The following is a 21995-nucleotide window of genomic DNA, read 5'->3' on the forward strand; positions in this document are numbered from 1 at the left end:
AAAACAAGCTCACAGGCAGCAAGGTGCTATCTACAATTTGTACAGCAGCTGGACTGCAATTGCAAGAACTGGACATAAAAGGGAATCGGCATTAGTTGAGAAGGGAGGGAGACGGGGTTGTGGACTGTCCTCAATGTATTCAGCCTGTAGATTGAGGAAGAAGTAAAGGAAACCGAGGGGATATTTGGATAAGGAATTGAAGTCCAGGGAGAAAAAATAAAAACTTTGAGGTTTGGAAGATCAGTTGAATGGAAGTTTGCTGATAGCAGGCTATAAAATTAATATAATCATAAGTGAAACAGTAGTAACAGAATGTAATCAGATTAATTCAGCTGAGGACAAGGGAATTAGATTACGAAATGTGACACTAAAAATAGTTGATGAACTTTGATAATTAGGCAGCAAAATAACTGATGATAGCAGAATTAGAGAAGACATAAAATGGTGACTAGCAATACAAGAAAGTATTTTTGAAAATGAAGAATTCATTAACATTACATAAATTTAAATGTTAGGTAAAGTTTACTGAAGGTATTTTTCTGGAGTGTAGTCCTCCACAGAAGTGAAACACAGTGGATAAGGTGTTCGGACAAGAATAGAAGCTTTTGAAATATGATGCTACAGAAGAATGCTGAAGATTAGATGAACAAGTTGAATAACTAATAAAGATGTACTAAATCATATTAGGGAGAAAAGAAATTTATGGCACAAATTGACAAGAAGAACGGATTGGTTGATAGAAAACATGCTAAGATGTCAGTGAATCATCTACCTGTCAAATAGACAGGAGTTGCAGTAGCTAGTTGGATATGAAGAGGATTGCACAGGACAGACTTGCATTACACCAGTATTCAAACTGAAGATTGCAACTACAATAACTTGCATTTTGCTCTCTACTTGTGCCTTCAATGGCAAATTAGTAAATTAGGATCATAGACCCAACGTTTCTAGTCATATGGTCCCTAGAAGAAACTTTTGATGTATTTTTGTGAACCTTTGTGATGACCAGGAGAGCCAAGGATTCTTGTAGTTCATGACAAGCACTATCCATGGTGCACAATGAGGATGTAAATTAGTGCTGGTGCACTGTCTTCTGGAAAATAATTAATTATGATAAATACTGTGTGATTATAGAGGAATGTATGCAAATACTGTAATGAACCACTTTCAGCATCCCAGTTTTGTTCTCTAGCTGAATATGTCTGTTCTCTCTCTCTCTGTCTATTTTTCCCAAAGTTTTTGCTAGCCTCCTCTTTTACACATAATCTGTGCGCCTATCTTGATCGGTTTTAACATTTGAATAGGTTTCTTGTCAGCTACTTTCACAAATCTCTTTTCACTGACCTGCCATAGCCCATCCATTAGAGGAGTCATTATGCTCTCAAGTTTCATTGATTAACTTTTATTAGTCCTTTCTTTATAACAACAGCTGGTTTGTCTCAAGCTCTATCTTTTTTTATACCCTTCGTGGTACACTTTTTATTTACCTTCTGTAATTGTGATTTTCAGTTAGTGTATATAAAAAGGCAAGGTACTTCAAAGAGGGATAAACAGCACAGTTTCTCTCATTTACAGGCATCACCACCTGACACACGGCCTGTTTCAGAAGAAGAAGAAGATGATGATGACGATGAAGAAATCCTGGACAACTTTAATGAATATAAAAACAATTTGGGGCTGGTGTGTCACAGTTGCAATGAGACATTTCCAAATCGGCAGCAGTTTAGACAGCATCTGAAAATTCATCCTGATGCTAAAATGATGAAATGTAAATATTGTGGCAAAGGCTTTGAAAAACCCAGTCAGATGAGACTGCATATTCGGATTCACACTGGATCGAAGCCATTTCAGTGTGACGTGTGTGGTATGAGGTTTGCTGCAAAAAGTTCACTCACTAAACACAGAAAAACTCATACAAAAGACAAGTCAGTGTCGTATGCTTGTGACGTGTGCAATAAATCCTTTAGTCGAAAGGAGTACGTGACAGAACACTTACGAACTCACACTGGCAGTAAACCGTACGAATGCTCCATATGTCGTAAAGCGTTTGTCGGAAGGACAGGTCTCAATCACCATAAAAAAATTCACACAGACAACAATTCTAGGAAAAGTACTGTGTGTGAGATATGTGGTAAAAACTTTACACGTCACGCACTGTGGACACACATGAAATCGCACAATAAAACTCATCGTTGTGAACTTTGTGGTAACTTATTTTCAACTAAAACTGCTCTAAAAATACATATTGCTGGCTCTCACTTAGGTCATATGAGCCACCAGTGTGATATCTGTGGAAAAGGTTTCATGCAGAAGAACCACTTGCTACGGCATATGGACACACATATAAGAGAAGGTCAAGATGAAGACAAATTTTCATGTGACAGCTGTGAAAAGAAGTACAAAACTGAAGAAAAACTGAATTCTCACAGAATTCGTGAGCATTCTAAACCTGGTGAACGCCCCTACTCGTGTAATATATGTAACAAGAAGTTTTCAGGTCGCAGCACAGTGATTTACCATCGGCGAACGCACACTGGTGAACAACCACACGAGTGCACCACTTGCGGCAAAACCTTTACTCGCCCCGACGCACTGCGACAGCACACACGTTCCCACACAAATGAACGGAAGTTTAGCTGTTCGGTATGTAACAAGAAATGTTCCAGCAGAGATACGCTAAACGAGCACCTCCGGTCCCACGAGGGCACAGAAGACAAAGGTGATACCACTAACGCTGATAACGTTCCATCTGACGAATGTGAGAAAGTATGTTCATTAGACAGAGACCAGTGTTCACATTCCACACTGCACACATCCTCGAGACCCCATCGCTGCAACATTTGCCGAAAATCATTTCGTTACCGTGACAGTTTAGTTAAGCATACCCAGATACACTCGTCAGTTAGCCTACAGTTACCAGGAGCAAATGAATTACCCAGTCTATTTTCATTTCATATGTGTGAGCAATCGTACACTCAGGACTGTGATGAAGAAACTCAGAAAAACACGAGTTTTTGCACTGTAACTGAATTGTTAAACCACAATGGAGCACAAGAATTAAGTGTCTCTTCAGCAAACGTAACTGATAGCAGTCTTGTTTCTGAACTGAAAAATACTGCTTCGGGATCAGTAGCAACGCGGAGGCCGTTCAGTATAACTATTGATGGAAATCTGTGCTGCAATTCTGATGTTTTGTTACCTACTGATGATAGTATTGTAGCATTAGTGCCTGCTCTTTCACAAGAAGTGTCTGATCCCATTGCAAAAGTCCCACACAATGACAAAGATCAGAGCACTGCAATTACAGAACAAACTCCTGCAGTTCCAACAACAGACAGTGATAATGTACCACAATCGGAGCCGTGTTTTTCGACAATACTTTCAAAGTCGTTTGAACTCCAGGCCATCTGATGTTTGATAGACATTTTCTTCGGGGCATAAAAAATGACTGTAGACTTGAAATTATTCTTTTTGTAACTTTCTATAAAACGTTTTCAGAGTACACTGTTATGCTCTCAAATTTTATTTCACCTGTAATAATCTCCCAAAGTACATAGTGGCAGTAATACACAAACTACTCAACAAAGTACAGTACAGCTTTTAACACATTCTTTATTAAAATCAAAGCATAAAAAGTAACCCTACTTAAGTGTACCACTGAAAAGATTGTCTTTTTCTCTTACTCAATCAAACAGTATCAGCCATGTACCATTTACTGCAAAAGTTACAACTTCAGAGCAAAAGGAGTGCACCGATGTGCGCATCTGAAGGTTATCTGAAGAGTTTGTAAAACACAAGAAATGCTCTGGAAGACCAGGTGAGGCACTTCTGGTTAGCTGCCGGCAAGAAAACTGCTCTCAGAGGGTAAGAGCCAACACTGAAATGCAGACCCACAGACAATTTTAATCTGTCAGAACATTTCATTAAATGTACACTCACCACTGCAAGGTACCAACTCTCACTGTACAAGCTCCTGTAATGAGTGTGAGACGCTGGGCAAAAATCAACGGTTCAAATCCAAATGCCACCATCCCAACTTAGGTTTTCCGCGATTTCCCTAAATCGCTCCAGGCAAATACAAGGATGGTTCCTTTGAAAGGGCACAGATGATTTCCTTCCCCATCTTTGAATCACTCCGAGCTTGCAATCCATCTCTAATGACCTCAATGTCAATGGGGTGTTAAATCCTGATCTTTCTTCCACAAATAACTGTGAAGCACACAGCAGAGGGTGCGTCCCACTGTGCCATGTATTCTGTAGCCGTTCATGCTACCCTCCATTTTATATGTTCTGTATCCCCTGTTAGTCTTATATTGTACGGTATCACCCACTCGAGCAAGATTCCGAGTGTTACGTGAGCAATCTCCTATAAGACTGACTACATTTTTCCAGTATTCTACCAACAGGCCAGACTCTGCCACTTTCTTTACCTAAAATTATAATTACAATTTGTACCCACAGAATTTGTTATATCCAGTAATTTGTATGAGTTGCCTGATTCTAGCTGCAACTCACTGATATTGTAGTCATAGCATACTATGCTTCTGTGTTTAATGAAATGAATTCATTTATAGTACTGAAAATTTAAGGCAAGTTGCCAACCTTTGTACCATTTTGAAATTTTATCAAGATCTGATGGAATATCGTCTGGAATGCCCCAGGGAAGTGTGAGAGGACCGCTGTTTTCTCTATATACATAAATGATTTGGCAGACAGGGTGTTGGAAAAATGTAAGTTAATGTCGACGAGGAGGAAGGACAAACCTGCAATGTTCAGATACAGTATTACTAGTGTCCTGCTTGACACAGTCAAGTTGTTTAAATAGCTGGGTGTAATGTTGCAAAGCGGTATGAGGTGGGAAAACTGTGGTAGGGAAGGCAGATGGTAGACTTTGGTTTATTGGGAGAATTTTAGGAAAGTGTAGTTCATCTATAAATGAGACTGCATATAGGACACTGGTGTGACCTATTCTTAAGTACTGCTCGAGTATTTGGGATCCATACCAGGTCAGATTGATTAAAGATGTCAAAGCAGCGCAGAGGCGGGCTGCTAGATTTGTTACCGGTATGTTCAAGCAAGTAAGTGTTACAGAGATATGTTGGGGACTCCAGAGAACTGGCATTTGAAGCTGACTGCTGGACAATTGTACTGGTACCATCAGGCATTGTGCACACGGACCACGAAGATACGATACGAAAAATTAGGGCCCGTACGGAGGCGTACAGACAGTCATTTTTCCCTCGCTCTGTTTGTGAGTGAAACAGGAGGGAAAGTGACAAGTAGTGGTACAGGGTACCATCTGCCACACACCATACAGTGGCTTGTGGAGTATCTATGTAGATGTAGAATATTTCTGCAGCTATTTCAGATTTTACATATAATGAAGAACTATAATCTGAAGCTACTGTTAATATTATTCACCAGATCATTAATATACAATATGAATAGCAATGGCTCCAACTTGCTTCCCTGGGGCACATTTCAGTCACTTTTAATTGATTATAGTGAATATCACACACACACACACACACACACACACACACACACACACACACACACCTGACAATTCACAATACTTGAAACAACCTAGTTGAAGGCCATCTCTCTCAGTTGCTGGCAAAGAAGTCTCGCTTCTGGACTCCTCCTTATGTACAGTATAAAGATGGGACTCCACAGAGACATCGAAGCCTCTCAGCACCAACTTGCATCATCAATGATACTTCACAACGACACCATGAGGTGTGTGGGCAGTGCATGCTCTGATAGCCTAGATGTAATCTTCCCCAACAGTAGGTGACTGGTGTCTAAGACCAAATGGTGCCACCCACGTCTGGTGGCAGATGCAGAGTACCACACCATATCAAGCAGCAGACCTGGTGCCCCCAGAGAAGATTCCTACTCGTGTTGACCACCACACAGGACAGCCGTTAACTTCTGTACCTGCTTTCAGTGGGCAGGTTACCTCTTCTGACACTTGATGAGCTCAAGCATTATGTGCAGGAAGATGTGCCAACTCTTGGTTAATGAAGACATGTCATTTCCCAGAGCAACTCAGCCCCTGCCCTAGCAAAAGACAGGGATGCTGCTTCTGGCCAGTGTACCCAATTCTCCCAGGATGGTTCTCTTCATTGGCTGCCTCCATATGTTTGCAACAGAGATGAACTACAGGTTCACTTGTGGTTGTGAAGTCACAATGGCATACATGACAGCAGAATATCCTGGCCCGCCACAAGATCTCCATCAGGCCTGATTGCCAGCTAGGAGTTGGGACAGTTGGCATGGCTTCTTCAGTGGAAGGGTGACAACCTGTACACTCTTGATTGCAGGTCCCCCAACTTGAAGGGGGTGTTGTGAAAGAGGGCTGAAAATTCCTTCTAGCCCTGGTGCAGCCTCCAGTCTGTAGATTGAATAGTGATTTTGTGAGTCATTTCTGCTAGCATTCTTGTGGATACGTGTTATCTATGCTTTTTTTCTAACCACTGGGTACAGTTATTTCTATGGAATATTATGAGAGGCGGAGCAGACTCGGCTTCCAAATTCTGTATAGGTTCTGATACTGATTGCATCAGGCCCTGGAGCCTTTTTTGGTTTAGATGTTTCCCAACACCACCAATAATAATACCTGTATTGCTCATGTTGTCAAGTTGTGCAGTTTTTGTCCTGTTTCCTTCTGGTTTATGCAGGTGCAAAGGCACATCCGAAAGCTCCCTTCAAATTTCTGCTTTATAAAATTCAGTTACTATTAACAGGAACATGGGGAAAAAAGAATTCTCTTTGTTTGTGCCCAAATGTGTGACACTATGGATGAAATATTTTTTCTTGCGTATGAGTAGCCCTGTATGTCAGGACCTTTAGTTCATGCACATAAATTCAACCACTGCTAAATTCAGGAATCTTACCGGGGAAAATGTCATGGTATGGTTGGTTTTTACGGGTTTTCATTTGTTAAATTACCATAAGTAGTAGAAAAAATATGATTGAGTATTCCTTACCACAAGATGCAATGCAGAGCAATTTCAGGTAATGTAGAACTATGTCACAGTAGCTTCCATGCTCTTGAGGAGGAATACTTCCACTGGGATGAAGGTAGTGTGTAGAAAATGTGAGGGGGGACACCTCTCTCATTAGAATGGACTCGAGCATAAAGGAGTCAGTACAAGTGCAGGCAAGAACCGTAAGATTGCACCTTTAAAAATATATCATGAGGAACATGGTTATAAATATTCTGTGGCTTTAGTTAGAAGCAGCCAAATAAAAAGTACAAAAGAGAAATTAGGTCACAAAGCAAAGAAAAAGACAAGTCTATAAGTAGGAGTGCTACCCCAGCACCTGTCCCCACGGTGGGGTGTGGGGCAGTTCTCGTACAGTGCACCTCGCTGACAGCTTGCTGCTCTGCCATCACTCCAGGTACAGTCACTGACTCTGGATTGTGGTGCAGACATTTTTGGTCCCCACTTCATGACTGGCTCACATTTTAAATAAGCCACAGCTACAGTATATTTGGGTCTAGCAGCTCGAGTCAATTGCAAAAGATCGTGAGAGCCAATTGACTATAATCAGTGGTGCAACCCAGTGCTGATAATTTGTACTTGAAAGAGTGCTGCAGCACAACAGTGCTATATCTAAATCCCATGTGACAGCATAAAAAAATCTTGTACATTATGCCAATGTACTTGCACAAGTGATTGTACTTGATAACGCCAAGTTCACTTTCTAACCTCAATCGTGTCATTTAGAAATGTGTCAGAAAGGGAAAACCACTATGATGTTGACAGTGACAGATTCGTAGTTTTGGTGCCACACACAACATACAGAAAGAATTCTGAGAGTAATAATAATAAAATGCACATGGTAAATAATTTCTGGCAAACAGTATAGAGTAATTTTAGACGGAGAACATCACCACCGCATTCCTGCTCCAAGCAGTTCTCCAAACAAGTAATGCTAAAAGAAAGCATTTGTCCAGGGTGCTTCTGCAATGACAGTAGAGCACATAAATGAAATGGAATGGCACTCAAGGTGAGTGGTCATTGGACTTCTCCCCACCGTTTGGTGGTACGAGTAGGGTTTTCTTTATCCCCTTGAGGTGATGGAGGTTGTAGGCTTGTGAGCACACATTCCTCCTTAGGACTCCCCACCTTGGTTTTGGGAGCAGCGGTAAGACTGTTTTAGCAGAAATATGTTTTTCGTTCTCTTCTCCTGCCTGCTGCAAGGGGCTGTTACTCTTGCTGACACCAGATTGAGCTGCCACCACTATTTTGGGTGTAGGAAAGCTTGTTGAACTGTCAATGTCTGGGTGCTAACACTATTTTCTGTCAGGCTGCCTATCGCTCTTTATTTCTCTCCCTCACAACCAGCCCCACAAGCAGTCGCTGTAACAGAGAGAGAGAGAGAGAGAGAGAGAGAGAGAGAGAGAGCGTTTGTGTGTGTGTGTGTGTGTGTGTGTGTGTGTGTGTGTCTGTCATCGGTTGGCAATTTGTTCACTCTATTTGCCCCCACATGAGGTGCCAAAAGAAGAGGTTTCTGTGACCTCCTTACTTAGCTCCCACACCCCTTCATCCTTTGTGGTGATTTTAACATACACAACGTGCTTTGGAGCAAGCACCTGCTGCAGGGGTATAACAACCAACAGCTTTTCATGTCCTCAGGTGTGAGTTTGTAGAACAAGGTGTACCGCACGTATTTCAGCACTGTGATAAAGTCGTTCACTGCTATTGATCTCTCTGTACACTCTCCAGCCCTTTCACACACTGCTCAGTTAGAAGTGGTCAGTAACTTGCACTTGAGTGATCACTTCCCTATCTGGATTCACATGCCAAACAGAATTGTGCAAAAAGTAAATTCGTGCTCAGTTGGGCAGACTGGACACATTACATATAACTTGCTGTGCCTGAAAACCATAACACTGTCTAGGAATGGGTAGGTCATATTGCCCAAATGATCCAACGAGCTGTTGAAGCAACCATTCTGCAATCTTCAGGCCAGTTGAAAAGGCAGTCTGCTTTGGTTCAATGGCTGGCCAACTTACAGAGAACCTCACAAATTTCCAGGTAGCAAGGGAAAAAAAAATGTTGCCAAATTATTAGAAAGAACAAGAAGAGATTGTGGCAACAGTCCTTGACCACCACAAACTGTTCCACTGAGAGTACAGTCTTATGGGAGGCTATCAGGAGGATTTCTGGGAGAGAAGGAAGGTGCCTAGTGGCAGTTGTAATGGGGAGTGGAAGTCTCCAGATCAAGCTGCAAGACACTGCTCAGACTATGGCAGTCTATATTGCTACAGTTACAGCCACTGCATCACGATTAAACTTTCCGGCGCTACGGAGTGGCTGCTGAGAGGGGCAGTTGGGACTTCAATTCCACCACCGATGAAGAATACAACTATCCCTTCTCCATGTGGGAGCTGGATTCTGCATTATCTGCAGCTTGTAACAAGTCACCTGGGCATGATAGGGTCCTTTATAGTATGTTATGGCACCTCACAGGGTGAAGCAAAGAAATATTCCTAATCCTTTTTAATCTTATTTTGGCGTCGCTGTACATGGTGACAGGCCATTTTAAATTCACTTTCAAAACTTTGGAGGGACTTATTATACCTGAGTAGCTATTGTAGTGTTGCTCTCATTAGCTGTCTGGGAAAACATATGGTTAACCACTGCCTTGTCTGAATCTTAGAGTTCAGACAGCTCCTTCACTCACTTGCAGTGTGGGTTTAGGAAGTATTGCTCCACCTCTGATTGCCTGGTCCATCTGGAAGCAGCTATACAATAGGCTTTCCTGCACTGACATCACCTCTTGGATATATTTGTTGAACTGAGGAGACGTACAATATTACTTGGGAGCCACATTATCCCAGCAACTCCTTTAATGAGGTTTTCAAGGATGTTTTACCATCTTTTTATGGTCCTTTCTCTCAGGCTGCTATTTTAGATGTGTAGTTGGTAACATCCTCTGTGATTGCTTTGAGCAGGAGAACAGTGGCCCTCAACATAGTGTTTTAAGTGTGACTGTCTCTGCCACAGCTATTAGTAGTGTCATGGTCATTGTTAAACCGTCTGTCCAGTGTTCTTTGTTTGTTGACAACTTCTACCTTTTGTTCCTCTTCAAGCCTTTTAACAACAACTCATCAGTTGCAACTGACTCTTCGATGGTTGAATGAATTGGCAGGGAAGAGAGGTTTTAAATTCTCAACCGAGAAGTCTTTTAGCACTCATTTTAACTGTTCGTATTCTGTTTTAAACTTTCCTGTGTTGAGAATTAGGGGCACTGTTCTTAATTTTAAAGAGATAGTAATGTTTCTGGACCTCACATTTCACTCTCAACTTACACGGTTGCCAACCCTTCAAACATGAAAAGACAGTCCCTAAAACCACACAATATTTTAAAATGTCTTAACTTGTCTGCTCTAGTTTTACAGGGCTTTCATGCAAATTCCGGTAGGTTAAGGGAGCATGGTGTATGCATCAACAGGACACTCTCATTTGAAAATGTTGGCTGCAGTGTGCCATGAAGAAATTTGGCCGGCCAAAAGCAGACTCTCACTGAGCCTCAGCACAGCCGGCAGTGAGCCACTGCTTCACATCAGGCAACAACCCCTCGCAATGCGCCAGGCCTAGTCCACGTCGTGCACATCTACATGACAAATCGTTGCTCTATCACCAATGGGGACATACTTTCCTACACAGCATAGACCGATGAGGCCCTACATAATTCGTGCAAAGGATTGCCTTTTTGGAGATGGGTGTGGCTAGTTTTCAGGTTTAACACCAATGTTAGAGGAAGTCTCCATCTTGGATCCTACAGAAGCCCAGAATTATTTTGGAGTTGACAAATTTTAAGAAATACTGTGCTCCAGATTTTATGTTTCAATTTCTGTTTTTTAACATTTTTGACGGGCATTACAGTTTTAAATTGTGTACACTGATGGCTGCTATTAAGGGGACTCCCTTAGGTGTTCAGTAACCTACCCCAACAGTGTCTTCAGGATACATCTTCCTAATCATTATATTGTATTTTCCATAGAGCTCAAAGAGACCCTGACTCTCTGTACCCTACAATTTCTGCAGCACGTGTACCTAGCAAAGAAAATGGTCCAGCTTTTGGATGACCAGCTGTACAACCTACAGCAGTGGGGAAAGGAAGCACCATTCAGCACACGAAAGTTTTGGGGGCATTCTTGATGGTTTTCCTTGCAGTTCCCATTTTAATATTTTTGCGACCTTTATCCATGCTCATCTCACTAGTGTGGCCTCACCAATGTGTCATTGTCATCCAATTTAATTACATTAAAATAAGTCAGTCAATACCATTTACAGCAACATCACTTTTAGTGATGTATTGACTGTAACAGTCAAAATCCAATGGTTCCCCCTAAATTGCATGTGAGCTCCCTCTAAATTATATGTAAATTCTATATTTAAAAAAATTGCTTAGTACAACTTTGTTTACTTTGACTTATTGTGTAAAACAACATATTTTTCATTACATTTTCGGAGAAATGTGTCAAGTATAACATTCAATATTCATTTTTGTTTGTTAACTACTTGGAGATTACGAACAATGACGTAACGCCATGTTCAAACTCCTGTTTTCTGTAGTTTGTTTGTTTCAAATAAATTTGTTTGTTAAACAGCCAATGCAAGCATTGCTTTAAAAATGCTGCAAAAGAAGAGGAAAGTATTTAACACTGAAGAAAAGTCACACATAATGCAATTAGAAAATGGGGAAACACACTTCAGAATTACAATTTGGAAAGACAGGGAGAGAACACAGTCTTTTTGAACACCGCTTTTAAAAAAAATCTCTACTTACATGGTTTAAGCAGAAAAAATCAAACAATATGCTGCTTCATGGTTCGATTTTTCAAGCGAAAGCTAATAAATTTGCACGTATGTTGGAAATCCAAACTTCAACTGTTGATCTTGGATACAATGTTTCTGAGCTCGCCATTATTTCTTATTTTCAAAAAAGTGTTATATACAAATGACAATAATGAGGTGTTAAAACAAATGCAACATATCTGGAAACTGCTTATGCACATCTTAAATGTAAAAAGCAAACAAAAGATAGCAGAACAGTGTACTGAAGTATGCATTACTCTATTGCATTTCAAATTTAAAGCAACTGGTTGAAATCAAAACAAAACTGTCTGTACTGTGATGGTAGAATACTAGAAAATTAAATTCCAAAATGTGTTATTTTTTCAACATATAGAGTGGAATAACAGTGTATTTGTTATTGTTGTTCTGTGGTTATATGTGCTGGATATTTTCATTATAAAGAATACTGCCTTTTCATTTTGGTGCTGTTGATTAATTTTAGAGATGCAGTAATTGGAATGAAGTTGTGCCATTCATGACTATCATACTATGCAGCACTTATAGTAAGTTTTAAACATGCTCAACATGTTATCTCATTCACTATCAAAGACCATGTTCGACATGTTTGAACAATTTACATTGTTGTTGCTGCTTTCTTCTCTTATTAAAGAGTTTTACAATTTTCTGGCATGTTATAACTGTAAGTGCTGCATAAGTATAAGAAAAATTCTCTTCAGCCCCTTTCCATGAATAGCATACTGCAAATACTGTAGGCGTATTGTATATCTGCCACTCTTTGAAGTTTTAACTCTTCAGCAGCCTAAAATTTATAGATATGAAATTTTTATTAAAAAGAGAGAAAGAGAGAGAGAGAGAGAGAGAGAGAAGAAGAAGAAGAAGAAGAAGAAGAAGAAGAAGGTTTTTTTAACTATTAGCTATAATGACTTCGACGTCGATAAACAGGTTTCGACTGCATTTTATGTTGCTTCATTTATTTTTAAACATTTACAATTAAACAGAATTAATAATTAAATAGCAAAAAAAGTTTGTTTCTGTACTTTTATTTATAGTTCCGAAACATTCTGTAAGAATCATGCTCAATTATACAGGTCCAAAATTTGAGCGATATGGACTTTCAGTTCCTTGTCCAGTTTATCATTCTGAATGTGCTTTTGTATTACGGGTGCCACTCTTCTGTCATGGTTCATTACCCAGTACACTGAATTGCCTAGATATTTTTTTGCTTCAAGAGTGTTCTCTGTGCCAGTGATTGTAATGTATGCCAGATTATCTGAAAAAATATTCACAAAATATTACTCACTGCACAATTAATAAGAAAAAAATTGAGTGATAATTTGTTCCACAAAATATAAATCTATGAGTGAAACTTGAAACAAATATTATTCTCTTGAATGAAACAGCACAACCAACAGAAAGTGAAGACAAAATTTTCGTATCAGTAAGGTGATTATGATGCACCTGTTGTGTGAGTGAGCAATTTATTTACTTTAAAACACATTTTGGGAAGACATACTTCCATTATCAAGTGCTACAAACAAGGAACACACAACTCATTATTTTAAGCAATGGGAAGTCCAGTATGGAACAGAACCAATATGGAAAGTTTGCTACTCACCATATAGAGGAGACACTGAGTTGCAGACAGGCACAACAAAAAGATTGCTATATATTTAAACTTTTGGCCAAAAGGCCTTCTTCCAGAATAGAGAAACACACACACACACACACACACACACACACACAGAGAGAGAGAGAGAGAGTGGTGTTAGTTGTCATGTGAATGTGTGAGAGTTTTCTACTTCTGATGGAGGCTTGATATATTTCTGTCATTCTTTTTCTCTGTGCCTGTTTGGAACTCAATGCCTCCTCTATATGGCGAGTAGCAATCTACTGAATCATCATTTCGCAAAGTAACATATATAATAGATAGTTTTCTATTTTGTCCATGTGGCATTCCATACCTTAAAAGTATTGTGCTAATATACAGAGTTAAAAAACTGCAAGCAGCAGAACTGCATTGTCAAACACACTTGAATCTCCATTACACATCCCACTGTATAACATTGCTAATTATTGACAGCACTTAACCCTCTTATTGAATCCTATTCACTGGCTAGCAGTTAACAGTCATTCCCCAACAAAGATTGTAATACCCTGCTACGGGATGCCAACCAATGATTCAGCTGTCCAGTCAAAGATCTTTGAACAGCTGTCGTATAGCACACAGACCAACAGAATGTGTAAAGTTATCTTATATCCTTATGAATTATGTTACAACTCTTTTAATTTTGAGTCATTTATTTTTACTGCTCGCAAAATGAAATAGTTAAGATTTTGTAAGAATATTTTATGCTAGTGTGGCCACGGTGGTCAAGTGGGTAGAGCACTAAAGGTTCCTAGATCAATCCTGAATATGGGTGGGGCTTTTTCCTCGTTCTAGTCCCTCTGGGACAGCCCCATGTCTACTCAGCCTGGTATCAAATGATTACTGGAGGTAAACGACGGCCAGAGAGATGGGTCTGAACTGGCTAAACAAGATCGGAAATGTAAATCTCATCTCATTCGACTCACTGGAGATGGTCTCTTGGTATATGCAAAAGATAAGGTAACCTCTTGATTTATGGACATCTCGTGCAATTGCTAGTCAACCTTTGTTGAGAAAACAACTGTTAATTATGAAATTTAATGCAACAAATGATATGCCAGTTAATCATTTTCTAAAGTTTGATAAATGGATTCAAGATTTATGTTCGACTAAAGCTACTACCAAAGATATCAACATTGTGTGCAACCTACTTTTAATGATGCCTGCAGAATACAATGAAGTGGTTATTGCAATGGAAACACTCTCAATGAAAGACTTTACGCTGAGTTTTGTGAAAAATGATGAGGCCTCCTTCAGCTTTCCATAGCAAAAAGAAAGTGGGGGCAGCAGGGGGGGGGGGGGGGGGGGCAAATCAGATGCCAACAAGGGGAACTCATACAACTTCACTGGTCAATGTTGTGAAAAGCCTGGCCACAAAAGGGCTTACTGAAGTGTGAAGTTACCAAACAAGAACTCGGGAACCAGCAAACATCAAGGAGGAAGATGGTTTTTGCTTTGCAGCATCAAGTGAGAACCAATCAATGAACAACACAAATTGGTTCTTGGACTGGAGCAACGGAAAACTTAATTAAATGGTTTTAGTATCATGTTTGAAAAAGCTTACGGTTTAAACAAAAAAGGAAAAGAAACTACTGCCACTGCAAATAGGAACGAATCTCAGTTATATTTTTAAATTTTTTGCAATGTAAAGCCTTGTCAGCTGCTTCATCTGGATCTCATGTGAAACTGTGGCACAGAAGATTAGGCCGTTTGAGTTATGATAACACTAAATGCCTCCAGTCACATGTTGACGGTATGGAACTGGACAAACCGAAAATCCCCACCGGTCGATGCTAAGATGATGTCAATGAAGAACAATTACAGCTGTTATACTGTAACAGTAGGAAATGTTCTCCCAGTCCTCTCGAGTTGACCCACAGTGACCTGTGTCGGCCAACGTCACTGTAATCATTTGACAAAAAGAAGTATATCCTCGTCGATGACTTTATACATTTCGCAGTGGCCTACGCACTGGAATTGAAGTTGGAGGTACTCGCTACCTGAAGATGTTTTGTGCCGTGGCTATTCAATTTGAAAATCACACGATGATTGTGAACATGTATTGAATGAGTTGAAGGACCTTTTGAAGAACAAAGAATGCAGTTTGAGTTTAAAATCAGATATCGTCCTCAGAAAATGGTGTCTCGGAGGAAATGAACAGAATTCTTATTGAGAAAGCTCATCATATGCAACTTCAATGTAAATTAAATAAGACATTTTGGTCAGAAACTGTTTGTACTGCCGTGAACATACTTAATAGAAATCCTACTGTGACTCTGGAAGGAAATGTTCCTGCAGCTTTGTGGTACAATGGGAAAGCTAACTTGAGGAAGCTGAGAGTATTTGGATGCACTACTTATCTACTGGTACCACAGGAACCAGGGAAGTTTGGCAAGCAAGTTCTTGAAGTACTACTTCACTTGCTACTGTCCTATTGACTGCAGACTTTTGATGTCAGAGGAAGGAAAAATAGCTACAGGAAGGAATATTGTTTTCTATGAAGGAAGATTTGACTTTGATAGTGCACTGATTGAGGACTGGATTCCAGAACGTGTACAGGGATAATCAGAGAAGGAGCACGAAGGTGATAATGAAAGAGACTTTACCGAAGAAAATGTTAAGTCAAATGATGGGAGTCATAAAAGAATTGGCATACCAGAACTGACCGATGACAGAGAGGAAACTGAAAAGGAAACTGTTGGATGTTCTACTAGAAAAGAGGAACCCTCCGAAATACCTGGACGACTATGCTGTTCGTGAACTGAAAGCTGAATCGTCTATCAATGATGAATTGAAAAGCTACAAGGAAACTGCAGCTTGTGAAGGTAAGAAATACTGGTTTAAAGCTATACTGGATGAAACTGACTCTATAAAGGAAAACAAGACTTGGACCATTGTTAAATTACCCCCTGGAAGGAAGGCCATCGGTAGTAAGTGGGTATTCAAATTGAAGAAGGACAAAGATGGAAATATCGTAAGACATAAGGCTAGACTTTTGGGTACCAGGTGTTCACAGAAAAAGAGATTTGACTGTGAGGAAACATATGCACCAGTGGCTCAACCTGCAACTGTTAGAGTAATGCTAGTTACTGCAATCCAGCAAGGACTGGTTCTCACTGATGCTTTTCTTGAAGGATTGCTCAAGGAGGAAATATACACGGTTATTCTTGAAGGAGTGGCTATTCCTCAAGAACTGAAAGACACAACTGGTTTGGTTTGTAAGTTACAGGAATCTTTAAACAGCTTAAAGCAAGCACCGCTCGCATGGAATCATTCTATTCACACATTCCTTATTTCTTAAGATTCACTCAGTCAGAAGCAGATAAATGTCTTTACTGTAAGATTTTAAAGGAACTTCTCATTTACATTGTGATCTATTCTGATGACAGGAAATAACAGAGAGGAAATGGACAGAGTGAAATTTGAGTTAAAGTACAAGTTTAAAATAAAGTAACTGGGAGAACCGCAACCATACATGGGAATTGAGATTCTAAGGAACAAAGGAGATACATATCTGAGCCAAACGTTGTATTTGAAGAGGTTGTAAGATTGATTCAACATACAAGATGGTCTAGACAACTACAGATGTTACACTGGACATAAAGGAGAGAAAAAGGATCAATAAACTATGCAAAGTGTCAATTGGATGTTTGATGCATGCAATGACAGCACCAAGACCAGATTTGTGTGCTGTGGTCAACTTCTTGGGCAGATATTAAAACAATCCATTAGAAGAACTCTGAAGATGCTGGAAAAGAGTTTAGAGCGATATTAAGGGAACCACTGATAGGAAATTACATTATTGAAAAGGGAATCGAGGAATTCTTCTGGCCTATGCCGTGCAAACTGGAACAAAAAGGAAGATCTGTTACAATTTTCGACGACACAGTCTGTTGGGCAACAAAGAAACAGATTAGTGTTGCTTTGTATTCTACAGAGGGAGAATATGTAGCTCTGCCAACAACTGCTGCGGAGTTACTCTAGCTGAAATACTTGCTGGACAATATTCAAATTCCACTCCAACTACCACATCGTAAGCAGTTCTGTATATGGTTACTGAAGAAATTAAGTTGGCAGCTACATATGTCCAAACCGTACCCATGCACACAAAACTGTTTAAATTTTACAATCTTGTAGCTATAGTATTTCACAGGTATGAACAATCATAATGTGGAAATGGAGTGATTTATTTGATGTCGACAAAGACACGGTCATTGGTTTTTGGGTCAAGGGTGGGAACATTTTTGAAACGGCTAAGTTTGTAATATTCTATTCAGTGATCTATTCTTGGGGACCATGTCCACCCCTAAATGCAGTGTGTTTCTCCTCGGTACAATGGCATCCACCAGCAGGATTATGCAACGCTTCACACAGCTTGCTGTGTACATGTGTGGTTCGAAGAGGACTGGGAGGGGTTTACCGTACTCCCCTGGCCACCAAACTCCCCGGATTTAATACCAATCAGGAATGTGTGGGACCACCTCATTCAGGCTGTTTGCGACGCAGATGTTTGCTGAGAGACCTAGTGCAGCTGGCCACAGCACTAGAGTCGGCACGGATCCGCACCCACGTCGGTACCTTCCCGAACCTCATTGACTCTCTTACTGCACATCTCGCAACAGTCCGCACTGCGAGAGGTGGTTATTTAGGCTATTGGCACGTAGCCAGTGTAATATGACTGTACAGTGTAGTTCATTTCTTTGTACATGTTCATGATTGGGCATTTACTTCATAGCGAACTTTGTGTCTTGATCAAAATGCTGAAATACATAATGGTCATGGGAATGGGAGAACTCATATGACTGGGTAAAAAGGAATACTCGAGATAAATTCAATGTGATACACCATATCTGCAAAGGGGATTCATATTTTGAAACTATGTTAATTAAAGAAATTCTAAGGAAATTAATGCACAATGGGAAATATTTCTTGCAAACTGACATGCTTAAAAAACAAGTGATTAAGTCACTAAACAATAAAAGAAATATATCTTAAATGCTTTCTGTTTAAGTCATCTTAACATTTACCAAAAGAATTATTGGTGACGAGTTTGAGCCATTGGGAAGAGAGAGACCGAGCTTCGAGAAACTTAAATTAAAAAGAAATTGTTTGTTTCTTCAAACATAAATTTATAATGTAGCAGCAGTTATTGACTTTTTCAAACCAACCAAAGATCCATATTTAACCCTTTCTCTGCTAGATAAGTGCTGTTTGTATTCTGTGTTTTTGTTATGGCTGTACGGGTTGCCAAATGCTGGTACCTGTACTGAGAGATGGCATTCCAGCCTATATGAAATACTTAGCATTAAATTTTTCAAAAAAGTATTGGGTAAAAAATTAATTTCTGCACATCTTTCAGTGTGATATCTTCACTCAATAAAGAACTGAATTTATTTTTGTTATTCACCATACAAACTACACTGTAAGTAAATTAAGTAAAATTTTGATTGAAGTTTTAAGATTTTTCAGAGGTAAAAATGCATTGCATGAATTTTGCTTATGGTTGATCTCAGCTTGCACTGCAGTGAATGAAATGTGGGTAAGATTTGAAATTTGATTTAAAATTGAGAGCAGAACTATATCTCATTTTGTTCACGAGTTATTGTGTTTTATACCCAATGGACAGTCGGGCGTGATGGGTCCAGTTCTGGCCATGCGGACTTGCCAGATGCTTTGAAATAGATATCATCTGTTCTTAAGAAAACTATTAGGTGAAAAAAATGTTATATTTGCATATCTTCACTTCATAAGGGACTGACTTTCTTTTCGTTATACGCCATGGTTAGTGTGCTGAATCAATTTAAGTAAAATATTGCGTGAAATTTTCAAGATCTTGCAGAGGTAAAAAAACATAGTGTGAGGTTGATTTTAGCTTGCAGTGAATGAAATGTACATAAGATATCGAAATTTTGTTTAAAATTGAGAGTAGAACAATATCCCATTTCATTCTCTAATTATTCGGTTTTATATTCAAAGGAAGGTTGTGTGTGATGTGGCCATTTACAACCTTGTGCATCGCGAATCATGCGGTCATAAAAATTGTCATATCTTGTAAACAAGTCAAGATATTGAAACTTTTTATTCACCGGGATATGGAAAAAACATGTCCACAGCAGTGAGAGTTTGGTGGCTCAGGACACATTCAGATATCCATAGCCCTGTAGCCCTGTAGGAAACTAAAAGCAGAGTGCGTATACACCTCCACAACACATGGAGAACTGCATAGCAGGACATGTAAACAGGCCCGTAGCAGTGAAAATGTTAATGCCAGAATTATGAAAAAATCACATTCAAGCAAAGAAATACATGAAGTTTCAAAATACATCATTTTTAGAAATATACTTGCTATTTACCACTCCTTGAAATTAGATACATTTCAAAAAAATGTTGGCAACCCTAGTCTTGGCTTATTTATAACCAAAAAGAATGAAAAAGTATGTAAATGGAACCACTCAAACCTGGAGACTGAGTGAAAACATTCATATAACTGATAACTGTCAATATCATGAAAATGATAGATTGCTACTCTCCATGTACTGGAGATGTTGAGTTGCAGGCAGGCACAACGAAAAGACTGCTAAAAAAGTAAGCTTTCAGCTAAAAGGCCTTCTTCTGAAATAGCAGAAAAAAAAACCACATGATGTGATGTGTGTGTGTGTGTGTGTGTGTTGTCTATTTCAGAAGACCTTTTGGTGAAAAGCTTACTTGTTTAGCAGTCTTTTTGTTGTGCCTGTCTGCAATTAAACATCTCCACTATGTGGTGAGTAGCAATCTATGCTTTTTCATAATATTTTCATGATTCGCTCCTGGTTTTTCCATTGTTTGACATAACTGTCAGAGACTGCTTGAACAGAAAAAAAAAAAAGTTAAAACCAGCCTGTTGTCCTATCACTACAGATGACCTTCTGTTGCTGCTGACCCTTTCCTCCTCGTGGATGGAATTTGTGTACCATGATGATGATGATGATGATGATGATGATGATGATGTCCCATACTCCAAGGTGTGTAGGGGACGATGCGGGAAACCCGCACCGCCATACTAGGCAAGGTCTTAGCGGAGGTGGTTTGCCATTGCCTTCTTCTGACCGTAATGGGGATGGATGGATGGATGGATGGATGGATGGATGGATGGATGATGATGATGATGACGCACCACCACCTAGTCAGCTCAAGGCAGGAAAAATCGCCTGACCCCACCAGGAATCGAACCCGGGACCCCGTGCACGGAAAGGGAGAAAGCTACCGTAAGACCACGAGCTAATAGCATAATTGCATGCAAAAGTGTGCGAATCTGGGTATCCGTCTAGTGGGATGTGGGAAACTGCCTAAAAATCACATTCAGGATGGGTGGCACACCAGCACTCATCATTAACCTGCTGGGCAGATCTGATTGAGTGCTGGCATGATTCCCCAAATCCCAATGCAACTATCTGGTGGATCATTTCCAAGCTTTTATGGATAATCTTCACATTTCTCAAGTTATCTCATTTTTTTTTTAAGTTCTCTTCTTAGTTTCTGTGATAATTATTCATTTCTTTGCATTACAAGTGACAAGATTATCTTTCCAGCAACTGGAAAAGCTCAAGCTTTAGTTATCATTGACAACCGCTTGACTTCCTTTTGTGAATAATCTTGAATGTCGAGTACTGGCATCTCCGTGTGATATTCTGATGGTGAAGCTGTGCTCCCTTGACTTGTCCAGTTTTCTTAGAGGTTCTAATTACTTATTTTTAAGGCACTGTTGTCTCTCCTTCCCTTTGCTACATGTCAGAAACACACTGTTTTGAAGCTGGAGGGGGGGGGGGGGGGGGAGGTGCAGGAAGCAGATATCTCCCTGCCTGTAGGGTGAGAATGACAAAAGGAGCCAGCCGCTGTGGGGTGTCAGAGAGGCCGTGCAGTGAGATTACTATTCTCTGACAATGAGTCCTGTGTAGAACCTATAATGAACCAGCAATTGCTTCATCATTTATTTGGCCACGAAAACGCTGGACGCAGCAGCCAGGCATTGTGTACTAGTGACTTTATCAGATTGATAGGTAGGAAAAAATGGACACACTGAAATCAGTGGATAGCCCGAAACTCATTGTGGCATAGAAATGAGATTTACGCTTCTTAGCTCCTTTTAATTGTGTGCGGATGCTATCGACCAGTACGGTCTCGGTCTCTACTGTAAACTCTGACACGTTCTGCCAACTGTTAACTAAACATCTACCAACAATTCATAATGTAGTTTTGTGCGTACTTCATTAGCATTTTCTCTCTCCTAGTTTGAAAAATAGGACTTAAAAAAAAAAAAAAAGCTACAGGCAAGAGTTGGGCTCGTAGGATGCATTAGTCATTAAGCGGACAGCAGTGCCATGAAAAGAAAGAGTTCTGACCATTGAACTGTAAGACACCTATTTATTGACTCACTGTGGACTGGAAGTTAAACAGAGGCATCAAGCACTGCCTGTACAGAGAATTAGATCAGAACTGACAAATTTTCAGTTTCTCACTCTTACATAACACTC

The 21995-nt window shown here is 39.9% G+C and overlaps 2 protein-coding genes across 6 annotated transcripts in view; one reads left to right on the forward strand and one right to left on the reverse strand.

Annotated features, from left to right (window-relative positions):
- Positions 1-3492, forward strand: part of LOC126092190 (GDNF-inducible zinc finger protein 1-like) — an 85364-nt gene extending 81872 nt beyond the window's left edge. The window contains exon 4 of one of the 2 annotated variants that reach the window (XM_049907670.1): positions 1576-3492. In XM_049907670.1, coding sequence (XP_049763627.1) covers positions 1576-3411 — 1836 coding nt within the window. In that variant the 3' untranslated portion in view covers positions 3412-3492. The remainder of the gene's footprint in view (positions 1-1575) is intronic. The other variant, XM_049907671.1, reaches the window with a different exon arrangement.
- A 9302-nt stretch (positions 3493-12794) lies between these two features.
- Positions 12795-21995, reverse strand: part of LOC126092191 (testis-expressed protein 10 homolog) — a 180712-nt gene continuing 171511 nt past the window's right edge. For all 4 annotated transcript variants that reach the window (XM_049907673.1, XM_049907675.1, XM_049907672.1 and 1 more), the window contains one exon: positions 12795-13110. In XM_049907673.1, coding sequence (XP_049763630.1) covers positions 12917-13110 — 194 coding nt within the window. In that variant the 3' untranslated portion in view covers positions 12795-12916. The remainder of the gene's footprint in view (positions 13111-21995) is intronic.

Source organism: Schistocerca cancellata, chromosome 7 (assembly GCF_023864275.1).
Source record: "Schistocerca cancellata isolate TAMUIC-IGC-003103 chromosome 7, iqSchCanc2.1, whole genome shotgun sequence".
Taxonomy (NCBI): domain Eukaryota; kingdom Metazoa; phylum Arthropoda; class Insecta; order Orthoptera; family Acrididae; genus Schistocerca; species Schistocerca cancellata.